Raw genomic sequence first — 18,605 nt, 5'->3', positions numbered from 1 at the left:
TTGTGCCCGGGTCCTTGTCCCTGCTCAGGTAGCTACTTCAAGCTCCCAGTCACCCCCACCCCCCCTTGCTGCTGCACATAGGTGGGTGGAGGGTGGTTGTGAGGAGGAGAGGGGGGGACCTAAAAATGATTTTGCCCAGGGACCCACTAGATTGTTAAGACGGCCTGCATCTAGTACAAAACACATGGTGTGCATCACCAGGATTGGTTTTAGATAAGGTCATAGAGTTAATTTGACAGTGGCACTGCAGACTTGATTGACCTTAGTTCCGAAGTATCTTCTATACAGCAGTAACTGCAATGTGAACCTGTTGGAAGTGTTAATGGAGTTAGCACCTAGTCATTTATGTTTCTTGTGAATTTAAACTTCACATATTATAACATCATCCTTAAGATTTTACAAGTTGCTATAATTATTTCAGGTCACTCCAGGTCCAAAGAACCAATGAAGTGATCCCTGAGGAACTGACAGTCTATATTCTATTAAGAGCATTTTAAAACCTGATGTGTAAGAGGATGCAATTAGAATGATTGAAAGTTTTGGTGGCTTAATTTAATCATGTATAGATGTACTCCGATGTCATCCTCAAATTCTATTTATGAGAGCTGCAAATCAAGGATGTGATGAGATGATTGTGTCCACTTTCATTTAGTGATGGAATTATAGAACAAAAAATGCTCAAGGTGAAAGTGATTTAAGCTGGCTCCCTGCTGGGGTGTTACACTGTGAGCGGTGTCAGAAGGAACATAATGATCTCACCACCAGGGCCTGATTAAAGGTTCCAGGTGACCTGGGCTAATACACATGTAGTTCCCCTTGTAATGCTGCTAAACACACGTGTATGAGCGCTCAGGGGCTCGCCAGTCATAAGGCCCATGTGCTTGCAACATATGTTATACAGCTGGCATGTAGGATGTAATGCTTGTGGTGTGTGAAGGAGACTTTGGCCTTAGGGTGCCCAGCTGGTGTTATAGCACAATGTACATAATGTAATGTTCCATCAGTAGGTTACATTGGCACAGACATCTGGCAGTCACCTAATAAGAACGTTACCACCCCCCCCCCCTTCCATACACACACATACACACAGTACATTAGGTGGGTGATAGCCAACAAGCACGAATAAATTAGGCCTTCATTTTATTCCTTGGCTGTCACTTGCAAGGCCCCGCCCCCAGCCTTGACACCCTAGTCAGCCTGGGAATAATTAAGCGCTTGAAAAAATGTGAGAAATTATATATATAAAATAGGAATAAAAATAACCATGTAGCATGCCGTTTTTAACCAAATAAAAACATGTAAATTTGACAGTTTTAATGTTTACAACCCCTTTTGGAGTTTTTGGGAAGTGCCGTTAGCAATGATGGTGGTAATTAGATATTCCGTTTCTCTGAAGTTACAGCGCAAGGTAATGTTCAGGCAGTCCGTTGTTACTATCTGTCCCTAACTGTTACCTTATCGCTGTTCTCCTTCTCCGTCCACGGAAATCTTCAGCCGTAGCGCTAACTCGATACCGGAAGTGCGGGGTCCCGTCTCTGTGCAGCGTCTCCGTGTAGCGTGTTTTGCGGCTTACTTCTGACAGCTTGTGTCGGCTTTCTTCCTCCTTCGTACCAACGCGTTTCGAAGCACTAGGCTTCTTTGTCAAGGATCCTTGACCACCATCATTGCTAACGGCACTTCCCAAAAACTCCAAAAGGGGTTGTAAACATTAAAACTGTCAAATTTACATGTTTTTATTTGGTTAAAAACGGCATGCTACATGGTTATTTTTATTCCTATTTTATATATATAATTTCTCACATTTTTTCAAGCGCTTAATTATTCCCATACTGTATCAGAAACTACCCGATTGAGCAGCTATTAAGCGCAGTATATACTCTTTTTTTCCCCACCCTAGTCAGCCTATTGGTTAATCAGACACTGCTCACCACTAATGTATATCAGCCCATTTTCTTTACGGTAATCATTTCTCAGCTGACTTGCGCTAACAAAGACAATGGACCGCGAGTAGCTTTCATTGATCCATAATTCTGTATAGTTTGTAACTATAACTAATGGGCCTACACATGTAGCGATTTAGGGGCATTTTCTAAGTGATCTCACTAGATCAGTTAGAAAATGACCATACATCGCTCCGTGTGTAGGGGCCATAGCGATAGTGAAGTGCGGACCCACGCGTCACTATAGGCCAGCGATAAATATCCAGAATGCTGGATATTAATCGTTCAGGGCCAGTGTTTTCCACGGAGAACACTGGCCCTGACAGAACACTCAGCGTACAATTCTGACAAATCGCTCTACTGTACCTTAAGTTACAACTAGGGATGTGCACCAGCCACTTTTCGCGTTTTGAGTTTTGGGTTCTGATCACCTTCAGGCTTTGGGTTCTTATGGGTTTTGCCAAAACACCCCCTCAAGGATTTGGGTTCTGGTTTTTATTTTAAAAAAGCATAAAAAACGCTAGAATCACAGAATTTAGTTTTTGTGTTTTTTTTGCTCCTACTCCTATTAACCTCAATAGCATTCATTTCCACTCATTTCCAGTCTATTCTGAACACCTCACAATGGGCCTTATTCTGGTTGGTGCGTACATTCCCGTATTCTTACGGAGCGGTCCGCACGCCACGCTGTGCGGACATCATCCGTAGAAACGCCCACCGAGCCTCCGCATTCGGACGGACTCACAGGGCGTGTTTACGGATGACATATAAACCTTGCGTGTGCGGTGGACACGCACAGATTCTGCACGGTCTTACAGCGTAAGCACGGTCTTACCGCGTTAGAACGGACGGGAACCTGGCCGTACGCACTGATGCGGTGTATTTACGCACAATTCAACACTCTTCTCAGAACACCCAAATCTGTAACATGACCCACTTATGCAATTAGGCAACCTCATTCAAAACGGATTGATTTTAATAGTCATCGATTATTTATCTAATTGAAGATTAAACACTTTACTACCACTTTACATTAACCCTTTCATCATGCTAAGTTCACAACATTCTTTGTATGCATATTACATCATCAATTATTCTTCACCCGCAAACACACACATACAAATCAACACACTATGGACATCTTTACATTATCCTTCACTTGCAGCCACTTTTATGCACTAAACCTATCTATATATACTGTATCTCCCTTTTGCACCTTACATAAATAAACACCACTATTTATACTTATATACTTATATTTATACTTATGCTGTAAAATTATACAATAACACACAGACCACTTATAACTTTAACTGGCAAAATTTATTTACAGAGTACAAAATTTAAACAAAAAAAAGCTTCACACCAGGAGGTCGCAGACATGCTTCACCTCTTCGGCCATAAGCACAAGGTGCTGGTGAAGTCTGAGGAGGGCCCCTCGCAACCCCTCGCCTTCTATCCTCTGGTCATCTGTTAAAGGGGGATAAACATAAATTATGCTAATCATGTCGACCTTGTACTGTCAATCCTAAATACCTACAGCATGCAAAATCATACATACAAACAATTACATAGCCAATACTGTTTGTAATGGTAAAAAATAAAATGGGCCCACACACACACACACTGGCTTACACTACTGAATATGTGACTGATAAAAATCTCCTGCCTGACCAATAACCAATCTACTAGAAAGCTACATCCAATACTACATGCCACATTTTGCCATACATATTTACCTGCATGTCACTGCTTAATAGCTAAACTGCATGATAGATAGATAGATAGATAGATAGATAGATAGATAGATAGATAGATACATAGATGGATACATGGATGGATGGATGGATGGTTACATGGATGGATGGATGGATACATGGATGGATGGATACCACATTTAAAGGCTAGCCTAGTCCCTCTACCCCTTACTTCCGGATTCATAGTCACATTGCCAGATAGGTGAAGCTGCTGCACTAAGCCGCTTCCTTACACCAAACAAATAGAAAGGCCCTCCATAAACCAAAACGCATCACCTACCTGAGGCTCCAGATTCCACGTTTGCAGCTTGGGCCTATAACCCCTAAGTGTGTCTGTTGTAACCCACTTTTGTTTATTTATTAATAATACAGTAAAACACAATAGATTCACCAGTGGTACCTAACAAATAGTACTACCACCAATTATTAATGATGCCTTATGTTTACCTACCAATTCCTTCTTCCTCCACCACCTCGCATGCCTCCTCCTCTTCCACAACCTCCTCGGCCACCTCCTCGTGGCCCATAAACTCAGAGGCCACCTCCTCCTCGGCCACTTCGTCTGTGGCCTCCACCTCCACCATGTCTTCTGTGGCCTCCTCATCTGCCACTTCTTGCACGGCCTCCTCCTCGGCCACTTCTGTGGCCTCCTCCTCCGCCACTTCTTCAGGGGGGGCCTCCTCCTCCTGGGCCTCTTCATGGGCCCGTCTTGCACGGTCACGTGCTGTAAGGAAAATCAAAATGCAGAGTGTTAAATAAGTCACATGATTTGTTCATTCATCCTGCATCCCAAAAAATGACATATTACACACACATTACAGCATGTCAAACATGAGGTACCACACAGATAGAGTATGTCATGGTTAACTCATGATGAACCAGGTTACCTTATTGGGAAAAAAAGGTCATGGAAGCATTAATGTACAATTGGCCATTTAATGTGTAAACACTTACATCGTGCAATGCTAGCCCTTATTTGCTGGAGCTTTTCGGGCTCCCGGCGCCTCAGATCAGACCATCGCCGCTCCAGCTGGGCGATGGTCCTGCGCACCTGGGTGCGCGCGAATATGCGCCTGCGGGCAGCCGCATATGATTGGCGCTTCTGGCGGTTGCTAATGAAGGGCCCCGCACACCCCAGCCTGGTCTCCATAACAGAGACCAGTGCCCTCAGCTCCGCGACAGAGAAAGGTGCTGCTCTGCCATAGGCCGCCATCTTAGCAATGGCACAATTCAAGCAATCATGTCCTGTAATTGGTTGTTCAGAGTGATATTTGGTATTAACTTTATTGTTCATTTTGACATTAACAGCGTGTATGCGCCACAACAGACGGCTAACCCATTGCATCGCAAAACTGCACTTGCTGTACCTTTGCATAATTGAACAGACCATGCCATTACTTAGGATCTCCTACACATACAGGGTGAAAGAAGATTGCAACCCAGTATATATAATCTATTACATTCACCAAACATGGGTGAAACAACAGGTGAAATAGTCTGCATCACTGGCCAGTTACACCTTACTCTACAAGGTACTAAACAGCTTCATTATAGTGAAAGCTATACAGCAGAAACATAGCAAATAGTGGCAGACCTTTTCCCAATATTAGGCCATGGTGCCATGTGTACACTTACCTTCTACTGGGCCACACTAGAGATGTGGAATGCAATGTAGCTAGCATCAAGGCAGAATTTGGAGACCTTTCACATGTGATTTGGATGATAGCACTGATTACTATTGCCTAAGTGGTGGACTGGATTTGCATATGGAATGGGTAGTGTCATTTGTACTACATACCAAACAAGTGCTCAGTACAGATGTACATTCACATATACATGTCATGTCTGACCTCAGTTTTATTTGGTCATTGGAGTACAAATCTGCAATTACCTACTAAATCAGACTTACTAAGTTTGCCAGTTTTTTTTTTTTGCCGCAGCTAGGGGCGTGGCCTATGCACCGCACGATCGACGCTGCCGTACAGAACGCGGCCGTACGGAACGCAGGGTGTCGCTGATGTACGCCAATTACAGAAATAGGATATAAAGGTGTGTTAGACAAATGCAATGTTGTTGCAAACATGGCTGGCTCAGAATCAGAGGAAGACCAGGTGTTGCAGGACCTGTTTGCCAACATGGACTCCAGCACCACCTATGTCTCCATCAACCCAGACCAGCCATTGGGAGAACAGCTGCCAGATGGGCCATCTACATCAGGCCAATCGGCAGCTGGCCCATCTTCAGCCTCAGCAGAATCATTGGGAACACAGCAGGTGGCTTCCCAACAGAGTAGCCTGCCCAGCACTTCGAGTACAGCGACAGGTGGCCGTGGCCGTGGCAGTGGCCGAAATAGGGCAACAGAGGAACCAACCACCAGAAACATGGCATTCGAAGCGCAGGAGCTTGCCATCCTGGTGCCCCGCGCACGGGATTGGATCGAGTGTCCACAGGACCGGTTGACACACACAAGGAGATGGAAGATCTGGGAGGACATAACGGCGGAGATTAATGCGGTTGCTCCACAAGTTTGTGAGATGGAGCACGTTAAGAAGAGGCAAGTTCATGTGTGTTACATTTGAGCAGTACAAGACCAGTAATGTTTCCATTAGATGTTAGATGGAGTTGGTCAATGGGCGGTCACGTTGCTTGGAGGCACAGACATGTTTGCCATGTCATTTAATTGATAGTTATTGTAGGGTGAGTGTGAGTGTATCTTCTAAGGGTTGGTTTTCAAATATAATATAATGTAAGTTTGGTGTAATGAGGCACATGTTGTAATCTGTTGCAGATTGCAATGGGTGGTACAGCAAACATGAGGAGTGACATGTATTAATATGTAAACTTTGATTGCAGGTGGCACGACTTCAAAACGAACCTCAAGAAGAAATTGACCCAGCGGTGGGAACACAGCCACACCTCTGGGGCTGGCCCCATGCCATCAAAGCTGAAGCTCACCCCCCTGGAAGAGATGGCAGAGTGCTGCATTGCAGACGAGGAGGTCCGGGGGGTGAGCACCATGGACAGTGAGTCCCCAGCGGAAGTCATGGCTTCTTTGCTTGAAGGTAATTAGTTGCCATGCCATAAGTAGCTGCTTCTAATTTTGCATGGAATGTGTTGTAATTGTAATGTTCTCTTTCACCAGCATCCCCACCGCTTGGTCAAGAATCTCTTGAGGAGGTTGAGGAGTCTGTGCCACCTGCCACCAGTACCAGGCCCGTGCAGCAGCAGCAGCCACTGATCGAGGCTGAATTGACCAGGTGGGTGCAGGTGCTTGGCCATATTCAGCAGCAGGGAGAGTCGGCATCAGAGCGGGTGGGTAGGACCGAGGAGGACTTGCAGGGTTTGGTCAGCAGCCACCAGAGTATCGCTGGGAGCCTGCAGGCTATGGCTGCCACCCAGCAATCAATTGCTGCTAGCCTGCAGGTGCTGGCTGATCAAGCCCTGCGGCAAAATGACCTCCTCCTCCACCATAATGAGCTTATGGTGGAGCTAGTTACCAGCAATAGGGTCCTAATGTCATCAGTTTCTGGTGCATTCCCACCATCAGCACTCCCTGCTGCCAGAGGGGGAAGACCATCCACCCCCTCACCAGCATCTGCTCCACCTGGGCCACCATCTGACCGTGGCCGTGGCCGAAGAGCTGCTGCACGTGGCAAGGAGCCTGCCAGGGGCAAACGTGCCCGCAAATGATCTTGTGTCCGCATTAATCTCCACCCTTATGTCTTCCCAAATCTTTCATTGAGCTGTGTGTGTCAGCTTCCTGTGTCCAATTCCGTGCAGAGGGTACCCACATTTGCCCTCGTTTCGAATGTCATGTTTGGTTCCCCTGTTGGCCTCTTTCGGCTACCATTACTGTCTGCTGTACTTGAAGTGTTGGTGCTATACTTTTGTTGTGAAGCCACCTGATGTGTTCCTAATGATTCTGCTGTGGCTATGTATGTCTAAAAATCATGTGTTTATGATATTTTTTATAATTTTATTCCTGGCATGGTACCTTTAAATTTGTTACGGTTTCCGTTTTATTTGTTAAGTTCATGTAATAAATATTTTTTTGTTTCCCCCAAATGTGTGGTTTAATTGATACATGTAGAAGTGACATGTGTATTTCTATTATTAATATTAAGTTGTGATCATTATTTGCAGTGTAAAAGTGTGTGAAAAGTGCAGCATATATGTGTGTGCTTACTAATGGTCCATTTAAGCTGCAATGGTTCCAATTGAAGCAGTGACAAGCGTGTAATTAACAAGTAATGAGTAAAGGAGTGGATTGTATTGTGTTCAGCTGACAATGGTTTTAGTTATTAGGCGTAGCGATTGCCTAGCGCATGACTATACTTGCTTATGGACACCGCATATTTCTTGCCTTTTTGTTCGCGTGCATTCAACGTGCTATCCGAATGCACGCCTACCAAAATAAGTGCACTCCCCCGTGTCCGCCCATGTTTCCGCCCTGTTTAGCCCACTTTGAAAGTACGCCCCTGTGTATTTCCGAATGACGCCCATAATACGCCCATATTTCACGAGTGTTTGCGGTGCACATTTCTGTACGGGATTAGTGAGAACAAGTACGGAGACCATGCGTGGCACATGCGCATAGCGTTCCCCATGCATGCGCAGACAGCTAAAAAACGCCATCCGTAAGAATACGGAAATATACGCACCAACCAGAATAAGGCCCCATGTTGTCTTTAGATCAAAAGGTTGCACCAAGGTATCTGGATGACTATGCTAAGTGACATACTGTAAGTGGGCGGCACAAACACTGGACTGATACGGCACACTTACCTTCACCCCTGGACTTATACGGCACACTTAGCATCACCCCTGGACTTATACGGCACACTTAGCATCACCCCTGGACTGATACAGCACACTTGGCAGAACCCCATGAATTATACGTCAGACTTGGCTCACCCCAGGAATTATATGGCACAGATGTTGGCACCCCTGACCTGATACAGCATACATGGCAGCACACGTGAAATGATACAGCACAGATAGTGTAACCCCTGGACTGATTCAGCACACATGGAATTATTCAGCACACGTGCCCTTATTCAGATCTGAGCTCAGTACAAATTTTTGGGAAAATGGGCAAAACCATGTGCACTGCTGGTGGGGCAGATGTAACATGTGCAGAGAGAGTTAAATTTGGGTGGGGTGTGTTGAAACGGAAATCTAAATTGCAGTGTAAATATAATGCAGCCAGTATTTACCCTGCACAGAAACAAAATAACTCCCCCAAATCTAACTCTCTCTGCACATGTTACATCTGCCCCACCTGCAGTGCACATGGTTTTGCCCATTTTTCAAACAAATTTGTACTGCGATCAGATCTGAATAAAGGCCATGGTGACACTCCTGCAGTAAAAAGAGAAAAAAACATTTTGTTCTTTTAAGAAAAAATGGGCAGCACCCTGGATTGATACTGCAGACTTAGCAGCACCCCATGAATTATATGGTACATTTGGCTCACCGCTGGATTTATACCACATACTTAACAGCCCTTGCAGTCCAAAAAACTAAATCATTTTATTTTCATTTAATTAATAAAATGGCAGGACCCCTGAATTGATACGGCAGACTTAGCAGCACCTCATGAATTATACAGCACACTTGGCTCAACCCTGGACTGATACAGCACACTTGCCAGCACCCCATGAATTATACGGCAGAATTGGCTCACCCCATGAATTATTTGGCGGACTTGGCTCACCCCTGGACTGATACGGCACACTTAGCATCACCCCTGGACTGATACAGCACACTTGGCCTCACCCCATTAATTACACAGCAGACTTGGCTCACACCAGGAATTATACGGCACAGATGGTGGCACCCCTGACCTGATACAGCACACATGGCGGCACACATGGAATTATATGGCACAGATGGCGGAACCCCTGGACTGATATAGCACACATGGAATTATACAGCACACGTGACACTCCTGCAGTAAAAAGAAAAAAAAAAAACATTTTATATGGCAGACATTCTGGCACCCCTGGACTGATACGACACACTTCGCATCACCCCTGGACTGATACGACACACTTAGCCTCACCCCTGGACTGATACTGCACACTTAAGGCCCCCATACATTAGGCCGACTTGTCCTTAGGACAAGACGGACCCAATTTCCTGTGAGCCGCCCGGCAGCTCCCCGGGAGGCTCACATACAATTTGGCACTTGATGAGCCAGTTTTTACATGTGATAAATCGCTTGCAATTTATCACATGTAAAACAAATGGGGAGCTGCAGGGCGGTGAGGAGCAGTGGGGGCGGGCGGCGGCAGTAGTGGGGGCGGGCGGCGGCAGTAGTGGGGGCGGGCGGCGGCGAGTGATGCTGACCTGGCCGGGCAGCTGTGATCACAAATAGCAGCGCTGCCGCTGCGGGACGGGACGGGACGCACAGTGGCGGCTATTAGATTTTCAAAATTCCTGTCAAATGACCGGCCGTTCTGTGATTGGCTGAGAGAGCTCTCAGCCAATCACAGAACGGCCGGTCATTTGACAGGGATTTTAAAAATCTAATAGCCGCCACTGTGCGTCCCGTCCCGTCCCGCAGCGGAAGCGCTGCTATTTCTGATCACAGCTGCCCAGCCAGGTCAGTGTGTCTGCCCGCCGTGCTCCCCCGCCCCCCGGTGTCTGCATGCATATGCCTGACAGGTGGGCAGGCATATGCATAGCATACAGGGAGGTCGGATGATCTTATGTGCTGACCGTCCGACCTCCCTGATCCGGTCCGATGCGCACGGGACCGCGCATCGGTTCGGATCATACATCACACACCTGCGATTTTGGGGCGATTTCATCCGGTTATCGGCCCAAAGTGCCGAAATCGGATGAAATCGTCCCAAAATCGTATAGTGTATGGGGGCCTTTAGTGTTAGATTTGGCAGCAACCCATGAATTATATGACACACTTGGCTCTCCCCAGAAATTATGCGTCACACATGTGGGCACCCCTGACCTGATACAGCACACATGGAATTATATGGCACAGATGGCGGCACCCCTGGACTGATACGGCACACATGGCGGCAGACATGAAATTATGCGCCAGACATGAAATTATACGGCAGACATGGCGACATTGCTGCAGTAAAAAAATAAAAACTTTTATTCTTTTAATAAAAAAAAAAGAGTAGCACACCTGGAATTATACAGCACACTTGGCTCACCCCTGGACTGATACAGCACACTTAACAGCCTTCGCAGTAAAATAAAAAAACACCTGTTTTTTCTTTTCATTAAAAAAAGGGCAGCTCCCCTGGTCTGATACGGGACACATTGGGGCATCCATGGAATTATACGGCACACATGCGGGCACCCCTGGACTGATATGGGACACATGGGGGAACACCACTGCAGTCCCATTTAACAGCCCCCCTTAGTAGTAGCCTTAGTAATGCCCCCTTAGTAATTAACCCTAATTAGGGTTTCCTCCTCTCTATACAATGGTATATTCAATCAAGTGCAATAATAGCAAAAATCTCAAACCTGCCAAGTTTTTCACACGGGTATGAGAATATTGTATTACTGAATGAAGTTGGAGACACATTTGTGCAAAGAAACCTTGATGAGAGTCCCATCACCTCCTTACATGTAAGCTACAAGTAAGCACCTTTTACTGATGGGTATAAAGAGAAAATAAACCTTTATATAAGTGGTCCTAACCCTTCTCATGTAAGCAGAGTGTAAGCTGTCATAATACCATATCAAGGCACGAGGTGATCCCCTAAAAGAAGCCCACTAATTATTACGCGGGTGACATAGAGGAATCCACCAACTCATCTAGCTCCGCGGGAACCCCGACATATATATAAACTATATGCTTGTGGACTACTACATAAATATTTTTTTTGTTTCTGTTTTTATTCACATATTACCATACGAAATAATACTGGAAAAGATACAGTCCAGAATTTCAAGCTGGTAAAATACAATCATTGTTCCATTTATTAATATTATCCACAGTAGAGCGCTGTCCTCCCAAAATACTTTATGTTGTATATGAGATTTTTGGGTACTTGTGTAGTTTCACAGCGCCACTGTTTGTTTATTAATCCAGACAGCTGTGTTTACAGATTCTTAGCTGTGTTTACAGTTTCTTAGAAAATTGTCAGCCTACCAGAGTCCATGTCCTGAGTCTGTGATTGCTGGTTTCCAGACTCCTACACTGTACTAGGCTAGCTCGCGCTCACTCTGTGCTTAATCTGTGTAAAGGTGCCCATAGACGGTCCGTTCATCGTATCCGTTCGGCACTTATATAGTACACATCACATCGCATTGCATGCCTTGTGCATGCGATGCGATGAACAGCTAGTACAAAAAGTATGTGCAGCACATACTTTTTGTACCGTACGATGAGATGCGCGGTAGCACGCAACTCATAGAACAGAACGGACGGTCTGGGAACGGACCGTCTATGGGCACCTTAACTGTACTAAGCTACGTTTTCGGTGAAATAGCGGGGGGGACACGGTACGCGTCCGACCGACCTTTTCATACCCTCACTATCCACGTCGGCGTGGAGTTGATTTTATATAGTGTGGCAAGCGCAGCGAGCCACTGTGCCCGAAGCGTGGTGAGCGCAGCGTGCCCTGCGAGGGGACGCGCATTACTTCATATGTATTCCGCGTCCCCTCGAGGGGCTCGCTGCACTTGCCACGCTTCGGGCTCGGTGGCTCGCTGCGTTCGCCACACTATAGAAAATCAACTCCACGCCGACGTGGATAGTGGGGGTATTAAAAGGTCGGTCGGACACGTACCGCGTCCCCTCGCAGTCCTCGCTGCGCTCGCCACGCTTCAGGATGGCATGGATAATGGTACCACAATGAACTGTGCTCTGTTTGTGACTCAGGTGAAATAGACGCTATTTCTGAGTACTACTGTTACTGGGATGCAACCTCTTGTTGCGGCCAACGAGACACTGTTAGCGGGTACAGACGCAATTTGTGACTGAGACGCTACTACAGCGCAAAAAAATAACGCTATTTCACAGATAACATGGTAACGTAGGTTATTACAGTGAGCGCGCGCTACCTTAGTACAGTATAGAACTCTGAAAAGCCAGTGACGTGCGGTGAGGTTAGTGACAGGTGAGGCAGGTGCTTTCGCAAAATGGGAACAGTAATGGTGCGCACCGACATTTTAAGGGTGTCGCTTCATGGGGAAGGGACATGGCCACATAATTGTACCAATAACACTGTAATGCCCCTTACACATTATGCCGCACACTGTAATGCCCATAATCAGAAGGCGGAGCTGGCCAAGGTTAGGTAGTCAGCCAGGGACAGCCGTGTGGCGACTGAGATGCTGTAATGCCGCGTCAGATATCTCACCTGCCTGCAACAGCCGTGACAGTGGCTGCAGGTGTGCTGAGCCCCATCACCATGGCTGCCAGTGCTTTTAAATAATGGGAGGAGCCAGATCTCGGTAAAAGTCCCTTAAGCAGGGACCAACAGAGGGAGGGGAAGGACGGGCACTGCAGGGTTCCCCAGCGGGGAGGGAGGGGGAGGACGGCCGCTGCAGGGTTCCCAGCTGCCGCTGTCTGTCATATAGCTTGACAGAAGCAGCGGTGGCTGCCATCGCACAAGCAAGATCAAGAGATGGAGGGGAATAGCGGCGCTGCAGGGTTCCCCATCGCTGTCACATAGACAGGAGCAGCAGCCGCCATCGCCCGTAAAACATTTAGCAGGGATAAACAGGGAGGGAGTGAGGGCAAGGTGGGTGCCGCAGGGTTCCGCCAGCACCACATGTGACCAAGGCCGGACTGGGACCAGAAATCGGCCCTGGCATTTTGAGCACACAGGCCCACCATGGAAATGAAGCGTGGCATCACAAAAAGGAGGCATTACACATTATGGAACACACCGTTATGCCTGCACATGTATTGCACATTAAATATTGTAACACATAAGTAATCCCCATATTATGCCCCTAGTAATGTCCCTTACACATAATTCCCCCAAGTAGTGCACCTTATACATTGCCCACATAACAGCCCCTCCAGTATTATTAATATTAACATCCCACTGTCTAATTAAAATGTCAGTGTGAGAGGGAGGTGCAGGGTGGGATAGAATGCAGGGTTATAAGATGGGGTGCAGTTTGAGTGGAGGGATGGAGAGTGGGAGAGGACGTAGGGTAAGAGGGTATGCAGGGTGGGTGAGGACACAGTGGGAGAAGGTGGGTGCAGGGTGGGAAAGAATGCATGGTGGAGGAAATGCAGTGTGAGATGGACGGAGGTGCAGGGTGGGGTAGAATGCAGGGTTATAAGATGGGGTGCAGTTTGAGAGGAGGGGTACAGGGTGCTAGAGGATGCAGTGTGAGAGGGAATGCAGGGGGGACAGGACACATTCTCTAATTTAATGTTAAATCCTACCTGTCTTGTATGGCTCCAGCAGCAGGTATTGCAAACAGGCAGACATCATGTGGGCGCCCAGCAGTGACAAGCACAAGAGCCGGGCGCACATCAGCGCTGTGACCCGGCTGCAGCTGGGACCTGGCTGCAGCAGTGTAAAGCAGGTAACTGCCTCCGGCGTAGCGCTGGGACACGGCAGCGGATGTAGGCTCCAGCACTGCGCTGGGACACGGCTGCAGCTATAGCCTCCAGCAGAGCACTGGGACGCGGCTATAGCCTCCAGCACAGCGCTGGGACACGGCTATAGCCTCCCTCCAGCATAGCGCTGGGACACGGCTATAGCCTCCAGCACAGCGCTGGGACACGGCTATAGCCTCCAGTACAGCGCTGGGACACGGCCGGTTATAGCCTCCCGGACACTGGCGCAGCGCTGGGACCGGGAATAAGTCTGACTGTGAGTGACTTTTAAGTCAGCTCACAGTCAACGCCTGATGTTGGCTACGTGGACGTGTGGGATGTGGACATAGGGGTGAGGGAGTTGTGCCCGGTGCCCAGCCTGCAAAATCGGCCCACATGGCCAGTCCTGCCCCGCATGTGACGCCCAAGCACTACAGAGTAGACTCAGTGACAGCGGAAATAGGCTGTCAGTGTGTGACAGCCTGGTCCACTGTCCTATCACATCAGCCTCAGTGACTTCCCTGTCACTGAGGCAGATGTGTAGATGCCACTTCCCCATTGATTTTCAATGGGCTTTGCAGTCACTTTTTCTCCCCGTGGCTTAGCCCTGCCCCCGCTGCTGACAGTTTTCAATTGTCAGCGGGAGGCACAGCTCCCGCTGCCTTACAGCCTCACCACACAGTGTCTCACCTCATAATTTATTGCAAAAAAAACAAATAAGGTATTTATTACAAAGTATATGTGTTATAAATATCTTTGTATGTTTTTTTCAATCAATTATTACAGGTGAGGCACTGCCTCCCCTGACTGCACGTCCCTGTGTAAAGCTGACAAGTTTCATACTTTAACTACACACTGACTGAGCCCGCATGGTAGTGCGCTAGCTGCAAAGTTTTTCAAAGTAAATGTAAACAGACTGCTGAGTAAATGTAAACAGACTGCTGGGGAAGAGTAAACATGGAACAATAAACAGTGGTGCTGTGAAACTACAAAAGGAAAAAGAGAAAGTACTCTCTGTTTTTGGGGGCACGCTTTTAATTTTAAAACTTAACGTTTATTTATTAGTTCATTAAAATAGATTTAGACATAACAAGACAAACATACAAGAAACATGTACAATTCCTGAGACTCCAATATGCAGAGTTCTCTGTTAGTTATTGAGGTACCACAATATATGGAGTGGACCCCGAATATTTGTTATTTTGGTAAAATACCTTATTATGCACAGAAGATTCTAAGTTTTTCAGGCCGTTACAGTTTTCTATTGACAGGAAGATATTTGATGTAAGGAAAAAAGAGAGAGAGGAGGGAAGAAAAAAAGGGGGAAAGAAAAAAGAAGAGAGGAAGAGAGGGAAGGGAGGGAGAAAGGAAAAGGGGCGGAGAGGAAAGGCAGTAAGAAGGAGAAGTAGATAAGAACCAATTGGGTGTCAGTACACCCCTGGAGTTTGTTTGTTGTCACGGTGACTGCTGCTGATTGCTCTGTATGTCTGGCTAAACCAGACTGTGCAATTGAGCGGGTCTTACCATGCGACAGTTGCAGATAAGGGTGTTAGATAGTTGGACTGTAATTCCCTCTCTGTTAGAGTGGGCGACTCCCAGATTGGCTGAGCCCTTGCAGGGAAATCTACCCTCAATCAGTAGGTTTTGAGCCCAGAAAGTGTATAGTTTTAGAGAACAAAGTTAATTGCTTTGTAGGGTGTATGTGCACGCTGCTATCTCCCACTTGCTTTACAGTATTGGTGGGCGATGAGCGGTGAACACCACCTTTAAAGACAATCTTAGAATTTCCCAGTTATGTAGAAAGAGATATTTTTTTAGAGAATAAAAGAAATTAGATAACAGGTGAAAGCAGTGATATATAGAATATGTGATTCCCCCAGGCGCAGCGCCGGCGTCTCCGTCCATATCTTGTCAGATCAAACGCCAAACGGATGGGCGGGTGCCACAGTCGCCATGACGTGCGCCTGTGTATAGCGCATCGCCATGGCAACGTGTTCTGCGCATGGCTGTAGGGGCAGCGTGTCGCCCTGACGTGCGCTTGTATACAGCGCATCGCCCTGGCAACGCGTTCTGCGCACAGCCATGACGTGCGCTTGTATACAGCGCGTTGCCATGGCAGCGCGTTTTGCGCGTGGCTGTCTGTTTACATGTCCTCCGTCTAGTGTGACGGCATGGCGTGCGTCTGTATGAGACGCTGCGCCATGGCAACGCTTGCTTCATCTAGTGTTGGTAGTGATCTGAAGCATTTGGCCTGTACCTGGGTATACTAGTACCTTTAACCCATTCCTTTAATAGCTGACAATTTTTTATATGCATTTCCTATGGACTGTTGAATTCCTGTTTTGTATCCTTGCAAGCAGTTTTATTACTGCCTATAATGGATACACCTAATATGTATGGTAGTAAGTATTATGGGTATCATTATTATAGAGAGAGAAGGGGCAGTGGAAGTGGGGTGTTGGGGAGAAAAAAATGGGGGGGGGAATGGGGGGGGGGGGGGGAAGAGGGGGAGAGGAAGGGGATGAAGTGGACATGGTTGTCTATGTGAGACTGTAAATCTTTCCATTTTAGGAAAAATATCATTTTATAGGTAGGCTGTGAAAAAAGTGCTTGAAAAATATATAGAGTGTTAAGTGAAAAAAACAAACAAACACAACACAACTTAGTGGCAAACTGGTGCCTATAAATATATGATATAGGGGTGTCAGGCAAAGTGCAAGGATTTGTGGGTGTACAAAAAATTGACATGAGTGTGAAACTACACAAGTACCGATTTTTGTTATTCACTTAAGGTGAGTACACGGGTGCAATTTCATGTAAAATGATATTCATGATAAATCGCCAGCTGCGCGCTCCCGTGTGCACTGCCTAATGGTCGCTGGTTGCAGGAGCATGCTCCTGCGACCAGCGGCTTTCCCCGGCGATCGCTGTCCTGGGAGGTCAGCGCCGGTGAGATCAGCGTTGATCTCCCCAGCCCCGTGCCGCTGCTCCCTCCATCCTCCCATCAAAGTGACAGCAGCAGCGTCTGCTGCTGCTGCGCTCCCCCTCTGCCCTGTAGCAGTGTCTCCTTTTCATCGCTGATGAAAAGGAGACACTGAGCAATATGATTGCTAGGGATATATTGCTAGAGGAGGCGGTGGCGGCCTTCTCTAGCATCCTTAAAAACAGTCTGCTGTAAGGGGGCGGCCATTTTGTGAGGGACATTTTTCATAAGAAGCCAGGAGGACACAGACAAGTAGATCTTCGGGTCCCGGCCACAGAGTGACGCGGAGGGGTAAGGTAGGGTTGGGGGGGGGGGGGGTTATGTCTTAAATTTTAATTGGTCATTATGCCACTGGTTTAAATAGTTTGTGTAAATCTTACATCTCTCAAGAGACACTAGCCATTGGGGTGAACTGTTATATTTATAGCAGTTTATTCCTTTCCACCCCATTAAAGGACAATACTTTGCTTCTTAAAGCAATCCTGGATTATTAAGGAGGAGCCTGTTATCTTTCTTGACAGTGTAATATTTTATTTTTACACAAATCAGCAACTGCTAGTTGTCCTGACAAGCGTGGAATGGTCTGATACTGTATGAAATATAACTCTCCTCCCAGCCTTTGTGGTGTACACAGATAGAAAATCCATTAGCTGAAGGCAGCTGCAGGCAATTTGCGCTCCAGGATGATCTGCTACTGTCAGACACTGAAGGAACATGCCGGCTTGTCAAATATTTTTGCAAGCTCATTAGCAAAAATACAATAGGCATTTGTGTTAGATAAATGATGGCTGAGAGTAATGTGCGGCTTAAGGGAAGAGGTCACAGTTTATTTTGGCCCAACAGAATTCATTGTCATTAAATTAAGAACTTACTGAAAATATGTCATTAAACACTGTACTTTGATAACATAGGGAAAACATGGATGATCAAATGCAGGATAAGAGGATAAGGATAAGAAGACTTCTGCCAAACAACACACAGCGGAATGACCGGCTTGACGCATATCTCATGTATAATTGTCTATGCACAATCCTTTAACTCGAGCATGTTATATAGCTACTAATGGACTACAAGTTCCAGCATGCCTTGATGCCAGAGCATGATAGTATTTGTTGTTTTGCCATAACTGTGAAGTCACAATTTGTTTATGCCTAACCTAAGACAATACGGGTCGGATATTGCACATCGCTCTTATTCCACTAATAACCAATTTATGTATCTGTTATTTAGGTTCAGATTCATACCCGTACGCAGGGCTTTGAATCCGCAGCACTGCTGATTATCAAAAGACAACGTATGCACACGGTACGCTGTGCGCATGTGTGTAATGACCTTGCGAATGGACCAAGCAAAGGCTAGCCTTTGCTTGTCGCTCACAA

The 18,605-nt window shown here is 46.7% G+C and overlaps 1 protein-coding gene across 1 annotated transcript; it reads right to left on the bottom strand.

Annotated features, from left to right (window-relative positions):
• Positions 1-3,300: 3,300 nt before the first annotated feature.
• Positions 3,301-14,136, bottom strand: LOC146021250 (uncharacterized). The gene is made up of 3 exons (XM_083155044.1): positions 14,088-14,136; positions 4,149-4,421; positions 3,301-3,410 (listed from the first exon to the last, which is right to left on the bottom strand). Exons 1-3 carry the CDS (start codon positions 14,134-14,136, stop codon positions 3,301-3,303), a joined length of 432 nt encoding a protein of 143 aa, XP_083011170.1.
• Positions 14,137-18,605: the final 4,469 nt, after the last annotated feature.

Source organism: Crinia signifera, chromosome 7 (assembly GCF_055691185.1).
Source record: "Crinia signifera chromosome 7, ASM5569118v1, whole genome shotgun sequence".
Taxonomy (NCBI): Eukaryota; Metazoa; Chordata; class Amphibia; order Anura; family Myobatrachidae; genus Crinia; species Crinia signifera.
Note: the sequence above shows the minus strand (reverse complement) of the source record. Positions and strands in the feature narration are given on the sequence as shown.